Raw genomic sequence first — 18352 nt, 5'->3', positions numbered from 1 at the left:
CCAGCAGAGACAAACAGACTTCCAGATACAACCAGAGCTTAACAAGGAAGGAAAAAACCAGTTCTGCCAACTGGAACCGTCCTCATGGCTTGTACCTGGAAATGGAAGGTCACAGGGACAGGTGGACAGGAAAGCGGGAGGGGTACAAAGGGACACAGGCAAGAGGTTGTGAAGGGCCACTTCCGTCCAAATCCCGATTACAAATCCAAACAGAGCTACAACACACAGTAAGCGTAATCATTAACTTTACTGGAGAATCTCACATGACAGAAGAGCAGTGGAACTGTACTTGAGGCGTTACTCAGCTCATACCCTTTGTGTTCTGCTCACCCCGGGGCTGACCAGCACAGCTCCCTCTGCCACCAATGCTGGCCCAGCCACAGCAGCGCTCATCAGAGCCTCCCTGAATGGCTTCCAACGAGCTGACAAAGCCGCTCTGGGGAAAGGCTAGAGCACTGATATGGTTTGCAGAGGGTGACCGTGTGGTTGGCAGCAGCTTCACTTCAAAAAGCACCTTTTCTCAACTGGGCAGGCTGTTCTTTGTAGAGTATGGCATGAGTCTATGGTTGAGGATCTTTATTCACGGGACTAACCCCATCGTTCCCAGAAGCTGGAGGCCTCACTTGGGTACCTGCCCAGCCCCCCTGCTCCTAGGCACTGTGTCCCTTTGCTCCCACAGGTGATGCAGCCGCCTCTAGTGGCCAGGTGTTCTAGGAGAGCCCTGGCAGGGTCCCCACCACGGGCTGGGTCCCGGCCTGTCTCTTTAGTAAAGAGCAAAAATCTTCCAACTGAGCGTCTTACAAAGTTAAAGTCATTTTCCATGATTTTTCCTTGTTTCAGACAGATCTGCTCTGCCATACCCTCAGGAAGCCTTTGCCCCTTCTATAGTGCTGTGACCTGGAAAACTCAATAGGGATGGAAAGGGCAGTTCTGACTGGCCCCAGTTCCCACATGGACTGAATTGCCTCTGTTCTCAAACAGATCCAGTGGTGTTGGAGGAAGAAAAAGCCTATAGAGCTACAGCTCATACCTGTAGTGGACAAGAAGGGAAAGCAGCTCACTGCAGTCTGTTTAAGATGTAGTTCTCTTCCCTTCTAAGTTGCAGAAAGGCTGTGATTGAAGTGCATTTTGTTGAATGATGTTTCTGTATGTTTTTTAGAAGAAATGCTGAAATACTACAAAAAGCCTGCAGAAAAGAATCCATTTTACTTAGAGTATAACCCCCTAATTCTGGCTGGCCTGCTTTAGGAGCTGGTGCTTGAAATGCTCCAGCAGTTCGGGTGCGATCTTATCAGCGGTCAAGTTCTTGACGTTCAAGATCCCTTCATGGGCTTCCTGGAAGAGCTGCTTCCCCACTGCTTCTTCCACCCGCCTGCGCCACTCTGCTAACTTCGGCCTCTCCTCAAACAGGTTGTAGCCAGCACCTACAGGCTGCAGAGCGAGAGCGAGTCAAACAACACATTTACCAGGGATAGGACCAGAATGACACACAGATATGCTTTTGGCTCAAGGCAGCAGACAGTCATCACATAAGGTGGAGTTCGTCTCTGGTTCTTAGCTAGTAGGAAGCAAGTGTTGTCATCCTCAGCAGCTGCTGTCCCCTGGGACGTGCTGCGAAAGACCACTGCCATGGCTAATTCAAGAACTGTCTAATGCAGAACACAGACGTCCGTGCACACCAACACATCTCTTCCAAATATCTGTACTTTCTCTGCCTAGTTTGTAATTTATCTTTTTTTTCCTGAGGAATTTTGTCCATACTTCTATAGAGAGAACTGTCTCAAAGTAGGTGTTCCCTGGCAAACTCGATTATGGTCAAAGTCAAAAAGGAACAAGATTTAACTCCACTAAGGAGTTAACTGCAGGGAGAAAGATCTGCCATTAAAGAGGTTGTGCTGCTGCAGCCACACCTTGGCCTGGCCTGGCCTGGCGTGGCCGTAACCCAGCTTGGGGGGGGGCTTGATGCTCACCTGCATGAGCTCCACCAGTGCTACAAGGTCTGCCAGGGAGACCTCGCTGCCCGTGATGAAGGGCTTGTCCTGCAAGAACTTCTCCTCAAACTGCTTCAGGACAATGTTCAGCTCTTCAGTAACACTTTCCAGTTTCTCTGGAGGAAGTGGCTGGCCTGTGAGGAGAGGCAGCAGCACCTGGCAGGGAGAAGAAACAAGTTGCTTTTTACATATTTCCCTGCAAACTCAGTCCACACCCTCCCACTGCTGCCTCCTAAGGATCCCTTGCCAGCCACGCACGAGAGCAACCGGTACTGCTAATCTCCTGTGGCAGATTAACATTAATGTCAGTCATTAATTCCCGCCTGTCCTTGTCTCCTCCCTAGAAAGTCTGAACTTTCAGCCACGAGAGTCTCCTCTCAAGGGAAGGCTGCACCATCTGCAAGCAACTCCATTTTGTTTTCCAATAGGAGGTTTATTCTTTCCATGAAGCTGAGCAGAAGGCAGTGAGCAGTGTTTGGTGTTAGCGGCTTACCCAGGATGAATTTCCTCTGGATCTCAGTGCATGCCCAGACCTGTGGCTGCAGCATGAAGTATTCAGGACACTTCAGTTAGGCTCAGCTGAGCAGGCGAGTCAATTCCAGATCTAGTTTTGTTCCTGTCTGTCACCTGGCTTGTACATTTCCTTAGAAAGGCCCTGCACACAGGAGGTACTTCCTGGGCCATTGCACTCACAGCTCTTAGCACTTAGTTTTTGCTATACAATGGTCTTACCTTCATTAAGAACAGCTTGCTCCCCTTCCCACGAATGTTGACGTGCTGCCACGACAGGTACTCATCAACCCTAGCCCTTTTTTGCAGGTCAGATGGGTACCAGTGATCAGGAGTCTTGAATTTCCGGGCCAGGTACAGGAGGATTGCAATGCTGCCCAGAGAGCAAGACGGACCGGTGAGCTGATATCCTGAGATAAGAGCACCTCATCCTTTCTCCTCCCCCCAAATTTTGCATTGCTGGACCAGCAGCAATACAAACCTAACGAGTCAGGTAGAAGTGCAGGACACGTAACTGCCAGCAAGGCACAGCACACGAGAGTTTGTGCTGGCTTCACTGGCTGCCTGTGGACAGCAATTATGTGATAGATGCATCAGTCCAGCGAGACAGATGAGGCCTGCTGGTACAATTACCCCATCAATATTTTTGAGCGAATATGAGCCACGGAATGAGTTTATACCAAATCCGAGCTTTGTGTTGCCTGGCCATCCAGCAGCAGGTGCCTTGCACCAAATTTACTGCACCGAACCACAGCCTCCAGCTGAAGGCAGAGAGCAGGAGGACACATGGGCAGGTATTTAAGCTCAAACAGTGCCTACCTGCAAGCTAGCTCCGAGCAGCAGCTCACAGCTTTTTCCACGACCAACGCTGTTCAAGTTGCTTACATGAGAAAGCTTCTCATGAAATACAGGTTTATGTTATGTACAAGTGGAACCGGTAGGAAGGCGGCAAAGAAGTACCTGGGCTGGAGTCCCAGTAGCGACTGAATGGTACACTGGCAGAATCCAAGCATTAGGATAAACGATACTGCAGTAGGGGTTTGAGCTTACTTGAGCCTCACCTCTCTGCTAAGGTGAAAGAACCATCCCTTAGCGCAGGCACCTTCATCAGGACATTCACCTTCTGGAACTCCTCTGTCCTGTGCTGCCCTGAGGAGGGAAATGAGAAGTTGTACTTGGCAGTGATGCTCAGGACCTGTCTGCAAACACCTGAAGAATCTGTGGGGACCAGCTGGCCTCAAGTTCCCGGTTTTGAATGTACAAATACAGTCTCATTTAAGTTTATAAGCAATCAAAACGTGCCACAAGGTAAATAGGGGGTTTGCCCTATGATGTCAGCTTACTTGCTTATTGCCTGCATACCAGAACCACCTCTCAACAAGGTCAGAATGGTTAAGAGCCCTTTCATACCAACAGCGCTTGTCAACTCAGGGCTCTATCAGCTTTAAGTTTGTGCCTGGAGGTACCTGTCCCGTATAAACCCAGAGTGAACACTGAGATCCTTGGAGGAAAGGGATCTCGGTATCAGAAACATGAACCATGAGGACAGTGAGAAAGCAGACTTTTTTTTTTTTTCCCCGGAATATAATGTAATTTATATTCAACTCTCTTTTTAGTCCTCAGATGAAAATAAATTTCTATGATTCCATATAAAGACATGGGTACTTCATTACAGATCTATCAGTCAGCTCTCTGCAGGTTTTGTGTATCTTTAACAGAGCAAACATGGATTTGAGTGTGCTTTTAAACTATCTTGTAGGTCCCCCCGGAAAGGTAGGCAGAGTGAACCCAACAGGAAAAAGGTGCTTTGTTCATCTGAGGTCTCAGCGTGCTCCACTACGTTTGAACTCAGTCCCAGAAGCCTTGTTTTACGTGACTTGTTCGTGCCAGCCTTTTCCAGCTGCTGGCTTCAGCCACACATGTGTACCTCTGTATTCAAGCTTCTCTAACGTCTAACCCCACGCCATGTCCCGCTACGTGAGTCACCTGAGAATCTCTGTGCTAGAGGATCTGCTCTGGAAGCAGTTTTAGTTTTCCCACTACTTGGCAAACCTCATTTCTGACTATTCCTCTGTCACTTGGCTCACAGCCCGTCTTCCCCACCCCCTTTCAAAAAGCCACTGGGATTTCCTGCACGTGATGCACAAATTCCAGGCCCTCGGGTGTCCCTGGAGTGTCGCGTGATTTCTATCCATTCTCACTCTTTCTACCCATTTCCTTGAGACCTACCGTACTACTGGGGGCCCAAGAGCTTTTCTGGGGGGACACATTCAACCTACCAGCTCAAATCTGAGTATATGTTCCCTCACCTGGTCCTTACATACTGTGCAGTGATGGGTACTAGTGCAGCGAGGCCGCCCGCACCGTATCCCTGAGTGAGTGCTCATCTGGGGGCCGGTGTGCCCACACGTGTCTGCCGAGCAGCTGGATGCCGAGCTAACCCCGCTGCAGGTACCAGGAGTGCTTCCCCACAGCGTGGGAGGTGTGCACACTGCAGGAACGGGATGCACCTCTAGCATTCCTGTAAGCCAAATTACCCATCTTAAATACACTGACCAAAAGCAAACACTGATGCCACAGGCACAGAGCACTGGGAAACTGGGATTTAATTCACTTTCCTTCCTCTCAGTTCCCCAATAACTGTATTTCAGTTGTTCCATTCTCCTTGATGCTCCCATTGCTTGCCTGCCAGTCTCCTCTCCTTCGTACCAGTGCCTCACCACAACAGTTTATTTATTGGGAGAGAAGGAGAAGGACACTAGATAAGCCTGCCCCCCGCCAGAAAAAATGGCAACATCTTTTTCCTGCAAGACAGGTCTGAGGAAAGCCGCAGCAAGGTGCAATCAATGCACAGCTAAGGTGTGCAGGGGAACACCCAGACACTAAACCACAACACGCCTGAGGTTTCTTCAAGTCACAGGCTGGAGCCTCTTTTGTTCCTTTATCAATTTCAGCCCTAGAAGCCTTCTCATCTTTCATTGGTTTTAACCATTACTTACCAAGGCATTCTTATGCCCAATACATTACCTTAATTTCAACTCCCGCAGAGCTCTGGAAAAGTTGAAGGATAGCTTTTACCAGCTTCAGTTACAAAGAAAGAAGATACAGATCTTTAGGCACTGTTGGGTGAAAATATACGATACCTCCTGGGCAGGCTCCTACCAATTATCAGTTGGTTTGAATACAAACTAAACCACATTCCCTTCATTTCTCAGCGTTCAGATCCCTGACGGCTGTGTTGTCTCGCTCCCCTGCCTTCGCGAGCCTGTCCTCAATCCTCTCAAAATAACCTGACCATAAACAGGAACAACCCAAGGGGTGGCCTGCCTGGGGAGACATCAGCAAGCTCCCTGCATGAGGGCTCTTCCCAAGGGGCTCTTAACCCCTGCTAAGAAGGGGAGAAAAGCTGCTCTGCAGCAACTGCTGCTGCTTAGCGGAGCGCAAAGTTTTCTAAGGAAGTTGAATTGGAGAGCAAGAACCGTGCATCTCCGCTATCCTCGCCCATACGTGAATCTCCCATCTCTGTTGCTTTTTGTTTCTCGTTTAAATGGGGAACGGCCTCAGACCTAGCCCATCCTGAGCGTTTCTTCTCAGAAAAGCAGTCCTTTTTTCGGAGGCCCACTTTCTGCTGCGGTGGGGCTGATTTCAAAGATACCGCACGCCTTTGTTGTTTTTTGCAGAGGAGCGCAGGCACCGAGACTGCCGCTTCAAGTCAGAGTTTCTTTAGGAAATCAGATTTTGCTTTTATTTTGACACCAGAAGCCTTCTGCAGCTGGAGGGCCACCCCACCCTCTTGAGCTGATGGGGACGATTGAGTAACCCGGTCCCACCCGCGGAGCGGCTCTGTGGGGGGGGGGTGCTGGCAACCAGCGGTTTACCCTGGAGATGGGGAGCAACGGGGGGACCCCGGGGTCCCAGCACGGCTGTGCCCAGCAGCCCGGAGGGGGGGGAAGCAACTAGCCCCCTACTAACCCAGGGACTGGGGGACAGAGAACCACCCCCAGCCCCGCCACAAGCCCCGGTCCCCGCTCACCCTTCATCAGCTCCACTTGCTTGAACTCGAAAGGGATGCCGTTGCTGCGGGCGAAGATGTAGAGCGCCCGGCAGGGCTGCGAGAGCAGGTCCAGGTACAGCTCCAGCCCCATCCCTGCCACCGATCCTGCTGCTGCCGCCGCCGCCGCCCGGCCCCCGCCCCGCCGGCGGGGCGAGGCTGCCCCGGTTCCTCCCGCGGCGGGGGCGGAGCCGTCCCGGGGAGAACCCGGGGCTCCCCCCCCCGCCGCCTTACCGGCTTCGTCCCGGGAGCGGGGATTCTTCAGCCCAGAGGGACCGCGGTGCTGAGCAGGACCGCTCCCGGGCGGGCAGAGCGGCGGCCGGTGGCTGCGCAGGACAGAGGCGATGGCGGTTTTCCAGGGCAAAGTTCCAACCGGGCTCTGCCACCTCCTGTTTGAAACTGGGGCTTGGCTTCGTAACTGCCCTGAATTGCCTAACAAGAAGGAAAACCAAAGCCGGGGTGATGGGTGTAGGTGCACAAGAGGTAGATACTTGCTTTGCTGACGGGAGCTCACAGCTCTTGCAGAAGAGAACTTTCTTTTCTGCTACTCTGATGCCAGCCCAGGCACCCATGCTATGCAAAAACTGCTCAAGAGTCACACGGTAGGAAGCCAGACGCTACTTCACTGCTATAAAACAACCCCACGTTGCTGCTACCTTTACAAGACGCAACCACCCTTCCTGACACCCAGCCCTCCACAACTGCCAGCCCTTCGTTTTGCTCCAACAATGTATTGCTAATGCTGGTGCACCCTTACTTTGTTGTTTTACAAAATAATAAAGCAGAGCTGGGGCGGTTCCTGCCGAAAGTCTTAAAAGGGTAGGTGCAGGCTGCAGCTATGTGGTAGCTCTGCACCTTCTGCCAGGGGCAGTTAAAAATAGCAGTGGCACGTCTCAAATACAGATTTATGGCTTGTAGTGATACTAGCTGACTCCAGTATATTCATATCGGACATCAGACATTTTAGTCTGCATTAACGCCAACCTAACACTTAGTAAGACCTGCCGTTACCACTGGTAGTGAATAGTGGAAGGAAACAAAATGACAAGAAAGGCACAAGACTATAGAAGTGAAAAAGCCCTTCAAGGCAATCTCCATCCCTGTACCCAGGAATCTTTATTAGACACTGTTTTAAAAATATATATAGTATTTATTTAAAAGTTACAGTCACTTCAGCCTAGAGCAGCTCTCCAAACACACTTCTGCTATAGGCACTGTATATGTGTTTATGCATTTGCAGATACAGCTGCTTGTGCAGTAAGACGGAACCATTAGTTGTCGCAGTTCAGAGTCACAAAGGGCACAGCCCTCACCTTTGGAGATCGGCAGTTCCATCAGGCCCATGCTCAAGCGCTGTGTAACAGCTCTTTTCTTCACTGGGGGCAGTTTTACATATACCAGCAGGATATGACACAAAGTCCTCTTCAGAACAACTGTATCTCAAAATTTTGTTTTTGTTTTAAACCAGTAACTGAACTCTGTTTGCAGTGTCCTTGAAAGGGGAATGAGGCCTGTAATAGTTGACTTTGCATAGGATAAGGTTGAGGAGCCAACTGTTCAGGGACCATGTCTCATTGTTACCATGCTGGGTAGTAGCCCGTGACCTATCCCACTCAGCAGCTTCAGTGCCACAAAACACGACCTTCTCAGCTTCCATTCATTCAGGCTCGTTTCTGTGCTCGCTCGTTCTGTTCAAAATTAAAAGTTGAGAAGGTGACTGAAGATGTCCCTGTCTCAGAGTCACACAGAAGGGACTTTGGGGAGCAATGGGACAATTTAATAATCCTTTCTGCCCCAGTTCTCAAACATTCCTAGTCTACAACCTAAAATCATCATTTTTCAAGGAGTCCTCAAATTAGAGAGCAGAACACTTGCCTAAATCATACAGCACAGAAAGTCTATTATGGATCCCTAGTCCACTCATCTAGCAAGTTAAATGCTACCCTGCTTCTGTATGAAAGCTCTCAACTTTCCCACGGGTGTATAAAGAATGGCCTGCAGAAAATGCTTTCCTTATAACTCTGTAATGACAAAAGGTTTAAACTCTGCATTTTGTTTGCCCTCCTCTGGGTAGTTGCCAAAATCCCAGCTCCAGAGGTAAGAGAAAGGCAGAATAGAAAAGGAAACACTACAAATCATAGAATCATAAAATAGAATCATAGAATCATTTAGCTTGGAAAAGATCGAGTCCAACTGTAAACTTAACACTGCAAAGTCCACCACTAAACCATGTCCTTAAGCACCATGTCTACATGTCTTTTAAATACCTCTAGGGATGCTGCCTACCTTTCCTTTAACAGAAAACCTCTTTCTCTCCTCCCCACCCTTTCTGAGTATTTCATAATGAGGCACCCACACATGCTGCCTTCACAGTGAAATGGAAATGTCTCAGTTAAAGGAAAGGATCCTAGTCACTAATACTTGTGCTAGTCGTGAGTTAAAATAAACTGTGCAAGTCGTAGTTTGATTTTTTTGTTTGTTTTCTTCCTCATTTTAATTACCTTGACTGTCTTCTCAAGCTTACAGAGAGCTTCCTCATATTTCTGCACCAATGGCTTTAGTGAGTTGCCCTTCACCGGGTGCTTCTTTATGTCTCGGATGCCAGCATCCTTCAACATCCGCAGAAACCTACGCTCCTGCATAACAAAATGGACACAGGAGATGAGACACCCCACTGCCTATCAGCTAGAAAACAAGCACATTTTGGAACATGCTGCCTAGTCAGGAAATAATTGAAGTTTCCAAGTACAAAGCTCAGCTGACTGGAAAAGGAGGGAAGTAGTATGAACCTTATCTTCCTTATGCCCCTGCATGCATCCTTACCAAATGAATCCCACACCAATGACGTACCTGAATTCTAAGGACCAAGCTGAAAGCGACGCCCACTTTTCCTGCACGAGCCGTTCTTCCAACTCTGAAACAAAAAAAAGTAGCATCAAGTCAGTTTAGCCACACAGTCACCACCATTATCAGCTCCAAGAGTCTGATTCTGAAATTCTCCAGATTTAAGAAAGTCTGATTCCAAGTTTTTTGAGGTTAGCACAGCAGGACTAGCCATATGTTACAAAGGGTGAAAATTTCCAGGGCTCATTCACAGCTGCTGTGCCACTGCAGTTTTCTGAACATCTAGAAACCCAATACTCGATACTGTCCAGGACAGTATTTCTAGTTCCTGTAAACTACATTTTCTGTAATAGGGTGCTAGGTCTCTGTTTCAATGCTGCATTACTCTGCTGACGCTACAGGCTTAATTTCAATTAGAAAGCTATTTGCATATTAAAGTACAAAAAATCCAAAGCTAAAAACCTTTTTAAGTGTACATCACCTTTGCTAAACATTTCAAAGTAAACCAAGCTCAGACATCTTCCCTTTGTTCCTGGTTGTCTTACCGGTGAATATACGTCCTGATGAACTGTGGTGCATCATAGTTTATTACATAATTCACTCCTTTAACGTCAATCCCTCGTGCAGTGGCATCTGTACTGATTAACCTGGTTTTAAACATATGTATAGTCATTTTCAGGTAACATCTCCTGCACTACTGCAGAAGCAAAACATAAGTGAACTCAGCACAACTCTTGCTAATCTCTGTTCAACCTGGGCAGCCAGCCTCTGACCTCTGAGCACGACAGCAGCATTGTAAGTCACTCCTTATGGCCACTGGCATTTTTAACTGCCTGCAGACCTCCAATCATCACTGCAGGCTTGTCACCTACTGTTGTGCATGAAAAGTTACTGGGCGTTTCCAGGTTCTCCAAGCATGTGACACTAAGCCAGACAGCTCCCACCATGTTGGAAGTTACAAACCTGTAAGCTACCTGAACATTCCATAAAGGCACTTTAAGTGACCTCTGCAGACAGCGAGGTGTGAAATTCCAGCAGTCAAGGAGGAATTTAAACACCGGGTTTGGATAAAAAGAAAATCCAGAAAATAAGTGTTTACCTTCTTCTCAGAGACATTCCACAGATGCAATCCCATACAGCTACCAAAACCACATGGCAATCAAACACATGGATAGAAGTAAGTCTGTATACCAGTCTGATCAGGGATTTTCTTGGTAGGAAGCACTAATACTATAAGTAGTTCTAGTACCAACATCTATTTTCTTCCAACAAGTGCCAGATGCCAAGCACACACATTAAACTTAAGGTTTTCTGAACTGTATGTGTTTGGGGCAACTACATGAACAAGCAGTTACATTTACTGCTTGTTATAAAATAACACACAGAAATTCAGGTTACAGCCAGATTAGAATAAGCCAAGTTACAGGCTGGGTAACAATTCAAGTCACAAGTCCAAGTCTCACACCCATTCTGCAAGCTGGTTCCTGCATGCTCTGTTTTACACAAGACCTCATTTAACTGTGTTGGTTCTACCCAGCTCCTCACACTGGAAACGGCCTATGTTGGAAGAGACACAGGAAACTCATTTAAGATGCTCACAGTTGTATTTTTCCTTGTTCAAATTCCTTCATGGTTCTCTGTCTTTCATTTGGAGGTAACCGAGAAGAAAATTCAGCCACAGCGATGCCACCAAAGGCTTGAACCAGCAGAAACAACCTGTAGGTAAATGGGATGGAAACAGTCACTTCATTACCTCTGTAGCATTACTTGACAGATACCTACTATAGTGATCTGATTAATATATTCACCTGTGAGAAGCTTCCCTGGAGTTGGTAAAGCACAACACACGGGTAAATTTCATTTTCAGCATGAAATACAAGAGGAGCAAAGGCTTAGAATTCAGGTCACAAGGCACGTAACATTGCTGCAGTCGATAGGGAAGAAGTTCAGAGAGAAAAATTACTTCTTACCAAGGCTATCTACTCTGAAACCCACTACCTGTCCAAGACCTACATAGGCTTTGATGTTTTACAGCTGACTAATAGCAGCAAAACCAGACCCCCTTTAGAACAAGGCCACCCCCTTTAGAATAAGTCACAGTTACAGGCTGGGATGATACAACACAGGGTAGAGACAGGAGATCTGTGTTGTTCTAATGTCCTCACTTCTCCACAGCAAGTAACAACATGCACTGCCTTCTTGTCTACAGGGTGACCTCTATCTACATGCCCCAAAATGCATGTTATACATATGGACTGTTGATAAGTGCTACTACATTATTATTACTTTATAACTTAATTCTGCATGAAGAGAGTTTAATTAAAAAAAATAAAAATTAATCCAGTCTTAATGACATGAACACTAAGCAATGAGAAAACAAACATGCAAAAGATAGAGCTCTCTGGGTCATAAATACTCCCAAAGCCACTTTCGCCCAGCACCTCTGTCATGCAAGGAACCATATGGAAGACATATTTGTTTATAGGGTAAAAACAACTACAGACTCCAGAGTTAAACAAATCTTCAAGTATAATTTGTTCAAGACAATTAATGTCATACCGATAGCCCCTCGGGGAGTGTGTATTTCTTAGTATCTTGTTCAGTCTCTGTTCCAACTCCAAATGTTTCTTTCTCAGAATAGACAGACGTGAAGAGGCGAGGCTGGAATAAGTCCAGCTGCTGCAGTTTCTCTGGGTCCTGAGTCAACGTGGCTGAAAACAGCAGTTTCTGTAAGGGTATCTGAGGATAGCAGGAGCTGAAAGAAATAGCACACAGAAACTGAGCTTTGAGGACAGGGTAAAGGAGCTCCTCCACAAATGCCTTCAGATGATGTTATGAGGGAAGCAATTAACTCTTTTTGACACTCTTTTCCTGTCCTGGGCCTTTCCTGTAGGTTCTTTTACACCCTTGTTTTATGGTGGAGTTCACAGATGGAACTGATCAGCGCCCTCAACCAACTGCACAACCTGCATCTGTTAGCCCTGCACAAATTCTTGCATCCTAGTTCCTTAGTTGCTGATCTCTGTTTCTGACACATCTCTACAATGCTGTATGAAAGCAGCAGCTGCAGATAGATAATTCCAACAGTTTTTCTTCAAACCCATTACTCAGCTCAACTAACTCATATAGTTGCCATGCAAAAGAATCACAGACTTGCAATATTTGTGCATTCTTTTGATGCTCCCTTAATCTAGTTAAGGAAAGCTTGGAGACTACAATACTTAGGCTTCAGTCTAAAAGACATCCTGTACTATCAGCTGTTCACTGCCTGCTTTTTCAAGCTTTGAAAAAGCAGCTGCCTTACTTTGGCAGACATTTCTCAAAGTAAGCAAGCTTTGGGAGTGCCTGTGAGAGAGTACTGTGAAGCAGGGCAGTGACATCTAAGTGCTGGTGTTCACGCTACCAGTTCAAAGAAACGCATTCTGCAACTTACCTGGCTGCTGTTATAGGCCCCGGTTTGGTCCTCTGAAAAAGCATGTTGGAGCCAGAGTAATTTTCTACTTGGAATGCAGCTTTGACAATTTGGTTCAGACAGTTCTGGTGCATGTCATCGATCATACGGTCAGCTTCATCTACGATCTGAATTCACAAGGACGAATAACACTACTTGTTAAGTACCATCTAGCACTAGGGAGCTTTTATTTTCCTTTTGTATCTATAACAAGTGAGCCAGAGTGTAAGATAATGGAAGTTTCTAGTCAATAGAAGTATTTTCTTTATCTATCCTTCCTCAAATGAAGGCAGAAGGTTCTATCCCAAAACTGAATTTTGCTTTTGTTTCAGCGGCTCAGTAGCCAGCCTGACACTCAAACTACACACAAGTTCATTTGCACATAAATCCACTCCAAGTCTCTGAAAAAGAGATAAAAATCTCCATATCATAAATAAGATTGCAACTATGTTTCTGCAGACTCCTATGTGGTGGAAGCTACTACAGCCTGATAATTTACCTTGACCTTGACCAATAAGGCTTCACTGAGTTTGTGTTTGCAAGAGGCTAGGAGAGAAGGGGAAGTAGGTGGATGCTTGGGTGTCACGAGTTGGAATAAAACATCTCATCTTGAGACCGCTGCCTGAGCAATCTGGAGCATAGAATGGGACCATACAACAGTTCCAACAGAGATATATTTATGCACCATGCAAGAACAAAGCAGTAATTACAGCTCTAATGGGCCTTGCACTAAGATGGAAGACCTGTGGAGTTGACTCACCAGGAAGCGAAGCTGCGTCAGGCTAAACCCCGCGGTCTGGCTAATGTGATCTGTGAGCCGCCCTGGTGTAGCCACAATAATATCAGCCAGGCTGCAGTAGCCTGTCACTCTGAAAGAACAAGCAGCCCATCAGTAAGTTTCTCCCTACACCATAAAGCACGTAACAGAGATCCTTGATCAGCAGAGCTTAAGATTTTCCTACTACTCACTTAACTGAGAAAGAGCAGAATTCAAATATGCACTTTACGTGGAAAGCATGCAAAGGCAGTGCTGGACACTAAACCCTCATTTTAAACAAAAAGCACCATTCTTCATTGCTCTTTAGAAAAGCTTAGTTGCAGCAAAATCCCGTAACAATCATTTGTACCTGTGGGTATAAGGTAAATGTTTGCATTCTACTCAGCTGGTGAAGACCCCCCAAAATCTAGTAAAACACAACAATCATAAAAAAGGGGTAGTAGCAGGCACTTTTGTCAAAGACAGAACGACCAGTGTCTAGCATATAAACCCACTATCCAAAATCATTATTGCACGATAGTGTGATGCAATAGCCTATATTTTGACCTCTGCTTACTGAGATTAAATAGTTTACGATCTCTATAAACCTTATCAAAATACCTTTTAACCTACTTTTTCTGGACAAGCATCTCCTGCTCCTTTGCAAAAGATTTCTGGCCAGTAATCAAAACGACCTTCAGACCTGTCCCATCAGTGTAAATGTTGAACACTTTACTCACCTGCAAAGAGATGGGCTTTGTTAGCCACAACAAAATCAGTTAAAGTAATACTTTCCATTATGCTAACAACATCAAACCCACTGATGGGTCTTCAAACTGCTTCACAGAACAGCCAAGCAAAGTACTGTCTGCACAAGCCTTTCCCTCGGCCCAGTTCCACTCAGAGAGAAGGTGAAGAGCCACATACCTGTTGTGCCAGTTCTTTGGTGGGCAGAACAACGAGAGCTCGTACTTGGCAAACTACTCGATCTAGCAGAACCTGCCGAAACAAAGGCCAAATGAGTCCCTGAAAGCAGTGGGGAGAGAAGGAGGTTCTTGTATCTAAAGTAGGGAGAAGAGATGGGCTTGACACATCCTCACAGAGTTTTATGTTTCTATTTTACTCCCCTCCACCCTCCCAACTTCTCATCCTATGCCTTCATGAGATGAAGGGGATTCGTACAGCTCCGAGCTAAAAATCTGCTGTTTTGCATCCACAAATTCCTTTCTGACCTACTTTTGCTTGAACAAAAGCAACCCCAGCATTTTCCCTACAGGTACCTTACTGGGGGTAAACTCACCTGTACTATGGGTATGACAAAAGACAGGGTTTTACCACTGCCCGTAGGTGCTGAGACGCAGATGTCTTTGGGGCGGTATCCTCCCTGCCCAACCAAATACCCATTGGATGCACTCTGTAGAATAGCAGGAATCACCTCTGCCTGAACTGAAGAAAAATGGAAACAAACATTACAGAGTTAACTGGACTAAAACCAGTGTAGCCAGGAAAGCAGTTATATAGAATGAATCTGTTTCTACATCTATGCTGTTGTTGCTATAGACGTAAGAGAGGAAAAAATCAAAACCAATTGTCAATAGAGATGCTATCTGGTTTCACCTGGTTCTTGTTCATTCATAGAAGCTTAGCACTGAACAGAGAGACTTCCCTCTCCAAGAATTCAGCTACTTCTAGTGCTCAGCTAGGATGTTACTGTGTTAAATATTGTTTCCAACTCACAGCTGTCGTCTTGTTCTCACGTTAGGATGGCACTGGGCAGATTTAAAACCTATGAATATTTGTCTGTAAGTATCCTTTCTTTGAAGTACAAACTGCTCTTATATAAACACAGAACATGCAACACGGCAATGCAGCCTTACCTGCCAAGGAGCAAAATGCACAACTCTTACAGGCTTTGGAGTCATTCAAGTTTGCTGCAGGAGAGTACACAAGGACTGAAGCAAACAGTCCTGCACAGACAACAGCTTTGGCTGTCACGCATGAACTCTCTCCTTTCCCTGTCCCATGATGAGCCCTGACAAACTGGCCAACTTTGGTTTATCTATGAGATTTAGCAGCCAGGGGATCTAGCTTCATGACAAGACCATACTCAGTGATGCATATGATGTATGACTTCAGTGGACACCATCTCTACCAGACAGGGCATGACACTGCTTGATTCATCTACTACCAAGTGCCATGAGCTGGACTTCACTTATGAGAGAACACAAGAAGTTGCTATCAGCAAGCTGCTATGATCTTCCCGGACAAAATAAACAATAGCAGTTAGATTAAAATGTTATGTAACAGAATATTTAAAAAAAAAAAAAAAAAAAAGAAGACACACGCTGCCTTTCCAATGTAACCTTGATGAGTCTCTGATACAGTCTAAGCCTCCAGGTTCAGCTGGACCAAGTAACTGACTGCAGGTCAGAGATCCCACCTTCCTCCCTTCTCTCCCATTGCCTCCTCTCCTTATCCCTGCTTCCAGCTGTGCTTTCTATTTATTTAGGAGCTGGCACTTACTGCACTTTTTTGCAAAACTGGTCAAATAATGGAAAACCAACTGCTTTTTTTTCTTGAATGGTTTTCTGCTGCTTTAATGAGTCGAACGGGTTTCTAGAGAGGTCCAATTAGCAGCAGAGATGGTGGAAGGTAAGGAACTAAAGCACAAGCCTGGTGGGAAGGTGGGAAAACGGGAGGACACGAGTAAGACCTCCCTCTTTTGGCAGCTGTGAGCTATTACTTCAAGCTGTCATATTTTGTGGAGCTACATTTACGACTAGATAACACACTTCAGTTACTCAGCCTAGGTAAAGCTTTGAAAAAGAAGGGTTAAAACTAGTACAATCACTTTGATGCATTAAGCTTGTTCTTTTCTATGTTTTACTTCACTGACTACATAAAATATACAGCAATAGACTGTAGGAACTACCTAAGTCAGTTTAGAAAGAAACAAAAGCACTATCAAATTACCTGGAAAAAAGGACTCTATCCCATTCATTTGTAGCTTTTTCAACAGCCGGGGATGAATTCCTGGGACTTCTCCGATTGGAACTAGATTATCTTTGATACGTTTTTGCACTAGTTTGGGTTGAGCAAGCCACTGCGGTAAGAAGGGCTGAACCTGAGGTGGGGAAAGAAGAATAACAAAGCATTTATGCCATCAAACAGACAATACCATACATAAAATAAGCTGTTAAGATGCATGCTCATTCCTGACCATCATCAAAATTCAGTCAAGCTAGTTACCTTCTGCACTGGCTTTCTGTCATAGTCTCCAAGAACCACCAAACTGGAAGGTGGAGGATTTGCCTCTTCCTCCAAGGCTGCTAAGGACAGATCCTCCTTTGTACTCTGACTTCCTTCAGCTCTTTGACTGTTCTCTTTCTTCCTTGTTCCAGCTCCCTCTGTTTCCTCATCTGCTTTCTTCTTTTGAGAAGACTTATTTTTAAGGTTGCTTCTATTTTCCTGTTGTTTGATGTTTTCTTCAGAATCTGGAATTTAGATAACAAGAATACAAAGCTACAGGTCAGAACATGCTACAGAAAAGGGATGTAGGGAACATTTTACAACAGACTTAAGCAAAACTTGCAAGCTCCTCTTTCTTCCTAAATCCAAGTGCAAAAGCTGAACATTTCTTTGTTGGTATGGAGGCAACTGAAGACTGAGGTGACATGCTTCCCTCCTTCCCTTACACTAAACTGATCCCCAAAGTTTGCAATTATGGGGCTTTCCCCTAGAAAGTGAATTACTTTGCAAATATATTAAGCAGACGAAAACAAAATTTATCATCAGGTAAATTCAGCAGGTTACTCAAAGGGTAACTTGTGTCTACTTCTCCGTTGAGAACTGTCGACTCCAATGAACCAAAATCCTACGGCCTCAGTTTAGCGTTACCTGCTTCAGTCCTCTCTTGCGGCACTTCCGATTTTCTTCTACTGTCTTTCTTCTTCGATGGAGTGCTGCCATCTGCTGCCTCCTCGGCGTCCGCCCTTTCTTCAGAAGAGCTGCGAGGCCGCTGTTTCTTCTTGAGCTTCTTCTGTCCTTGCGCACAGGACTGCTCTTCACTCTCCCCCTTCTTCCTCTTCCCGCCCCCAGGGCTCAGCCCCGGGTCGGCTCCTCCGGACAGCCCGCCTTCCCCTCTCTCGGGCTGTGCCTCCTGCTGCTTCTTCAATTGCCGGGCCTTCGCCTGCTGGCGCAGCCGCTCCAGCAGGACCCGAGCCCGGGCCTTCGCCTCAGCGTCCTCCTCCTCCTCCTCCTCCCCTTGCTTCTCCTCCTCCTCCCCGCCGTACCTGAAACAGCCCAGGACAAAACCTCCTCAGGCACAAGCCGCCCGCTCCCACCGGGCCCGTCCAGCCAGGCACCCCCCCCACTCGAGTCCGTGCCGCTGGGGGACGCCGGGGCCGGGCCGGCAGCGCCTGAGGCAGGAGTTACCTGTTGATGCAGAAAAGCGCCATGGCCGCGCCGGGCCGCACCGCGCCGCGCCGACGGGGCGCCCGGAGATGACGTCAGCGGAGCCCGCGTGGCGCGAGGCAGCGGCGGAGGAAGGCTCCAGAATGGCGCGCGCGGGGGGCGGGGGGGGGCGGCGCGCGCCGCCTCCTCCGGCTGGGGAGGGGCGGCGGCGCCGCGCGCCCCCCTGAGGAGAAGGGCGGCTGAGGCGGGAAGGGCGGCGGAGGGGGAAACGCTGGAGGAGGAAGGCCGGGGGAATGCTGAGGGGAGAAAAGTACCTCACAGCCGCGGGTCCCCCC

At 47.0% G+C, this 18352-nt stretch overlaps 2 protein-coding genes across 2 annotated transcripts; both read right to left on the bottom strand.

Annotated features, from left to right (window-relative positions):
• Positions 1-227: 227 nt before the first annotated feature.
• LOC142037329 (glutathione S-transferase theta-1-like) lies at positions 228-6899 on the bottom strand. The gene is made up of 5 exons (XM_075041628.1): positions 6535-6899; positions 3563-3650; positions 2724-2874; positions 1971-2147; positions 228-1431 (listed from the first exon to the last, which is right to left on the bottom strand). Exons 1-5 carry the CDS (start codon positions 6644-6646, stop codon positions 1225-1227), a joined length of 735 nt encoding a protein of 244 aa, XP_074897729.1. The 5' UTR covers positions 6647-6899; the 3' UTR covers positions 228-1224.
• Positions 6900-7681: 782 nt separating this feature from the next.
• On the bottom strand, positions 7682-18085 carry DDX51 (DEAD-box helicase 51). The gene is made up of 16 exons (XM_075041627.1): positions 18039-18085; positions 17502-17896; positions 16854-17098; positions 16578-16728; positions 14905-15050; positions 14532-14603; positions 14238-14344; positions 13608-13716; positions 12830-12975; positions 11956-12151; positions 11205-11320; positions 10996-11112; positions 9942-10043; positions 9403-9466; positions 9054-9188; positions 7682-8240 (listed from the first exon to the last, which is right to left on the bottom strand). Exons 1-16 carry the CDS (start codon positions 18059-18061, stop codon positions 8214-8216), a joined length of 2151 nt encoding a protein of 716 aa, XP_074897728.1. The 5' UTR covers positions 18062-18085; the 3' UTR covers positions 7682-8213.
• Between the last annotated feature and the right edge of the window lie 267 nt (positions 18086-18352).

Source organism: Buteo buteo, chromosome 11, assembly GCF_964188355.1.
Source record: "Buteo buteo chromosome 11, bButBut1.hap1.1, whole genome shotgun sequence".
NCBI classification, from domain to species: domain Eukaryota; kingdom Metazoa; phylum Chordata; class Aves; order Accipitriformes; family Accipitridae; genus Buteo; species Buteo buteo.
The sequence above is the reverse complement of the archived record's forward strand: the minus strand, read 5'-3'. Positions and strand labels throughout refer to the sequence as shown.

Bases quoted from the DNA above. Each gene is read 5' to 3' on its own strand.
- LOC142037329 (XM_075041628.1), bottom strand. From the start codon at position 6,646: ATGGGGCTGGAGCTGTACCTGGACCTGCTCTCGCAGCCCTGCCGGGCG. The intron at 2,148-2,723 runs GTAAGACCATTG...TCTCCCTGCCAG, and splicing joins GCAAGCTGTTCTTAATGAAG to GTGCTGCTGCCTCTCCTCAC. The intron at 1,432-1,970 runs GTGAGCATCAAG...CTCGCTCTGCAG, and splicing joins CACTGGTGGAGCTCATGCAG to CCTGTAGGTGCTGGCTACAA.
- DDX51 (XM_075041627.1), bottom strand. From the start codon at position 18,061: ATGGCGCTTTTCTGCATCAACAG. The intron at 13,717-14,237 runs GTAGGTTAAAAG...TTGTTCTTTCAG, and splicing joins GAGATGCTTGTCCAGAAAAA to AGTGACAGGCTACTGCAGCC. The intron at 11,113-11,204 runs GTGAATATATTA...ATTTACCTACAG, and splicing joins TCCAGGGAAGCTTCTCACAG to GTTGTTTCTGCTGGTTCAAG.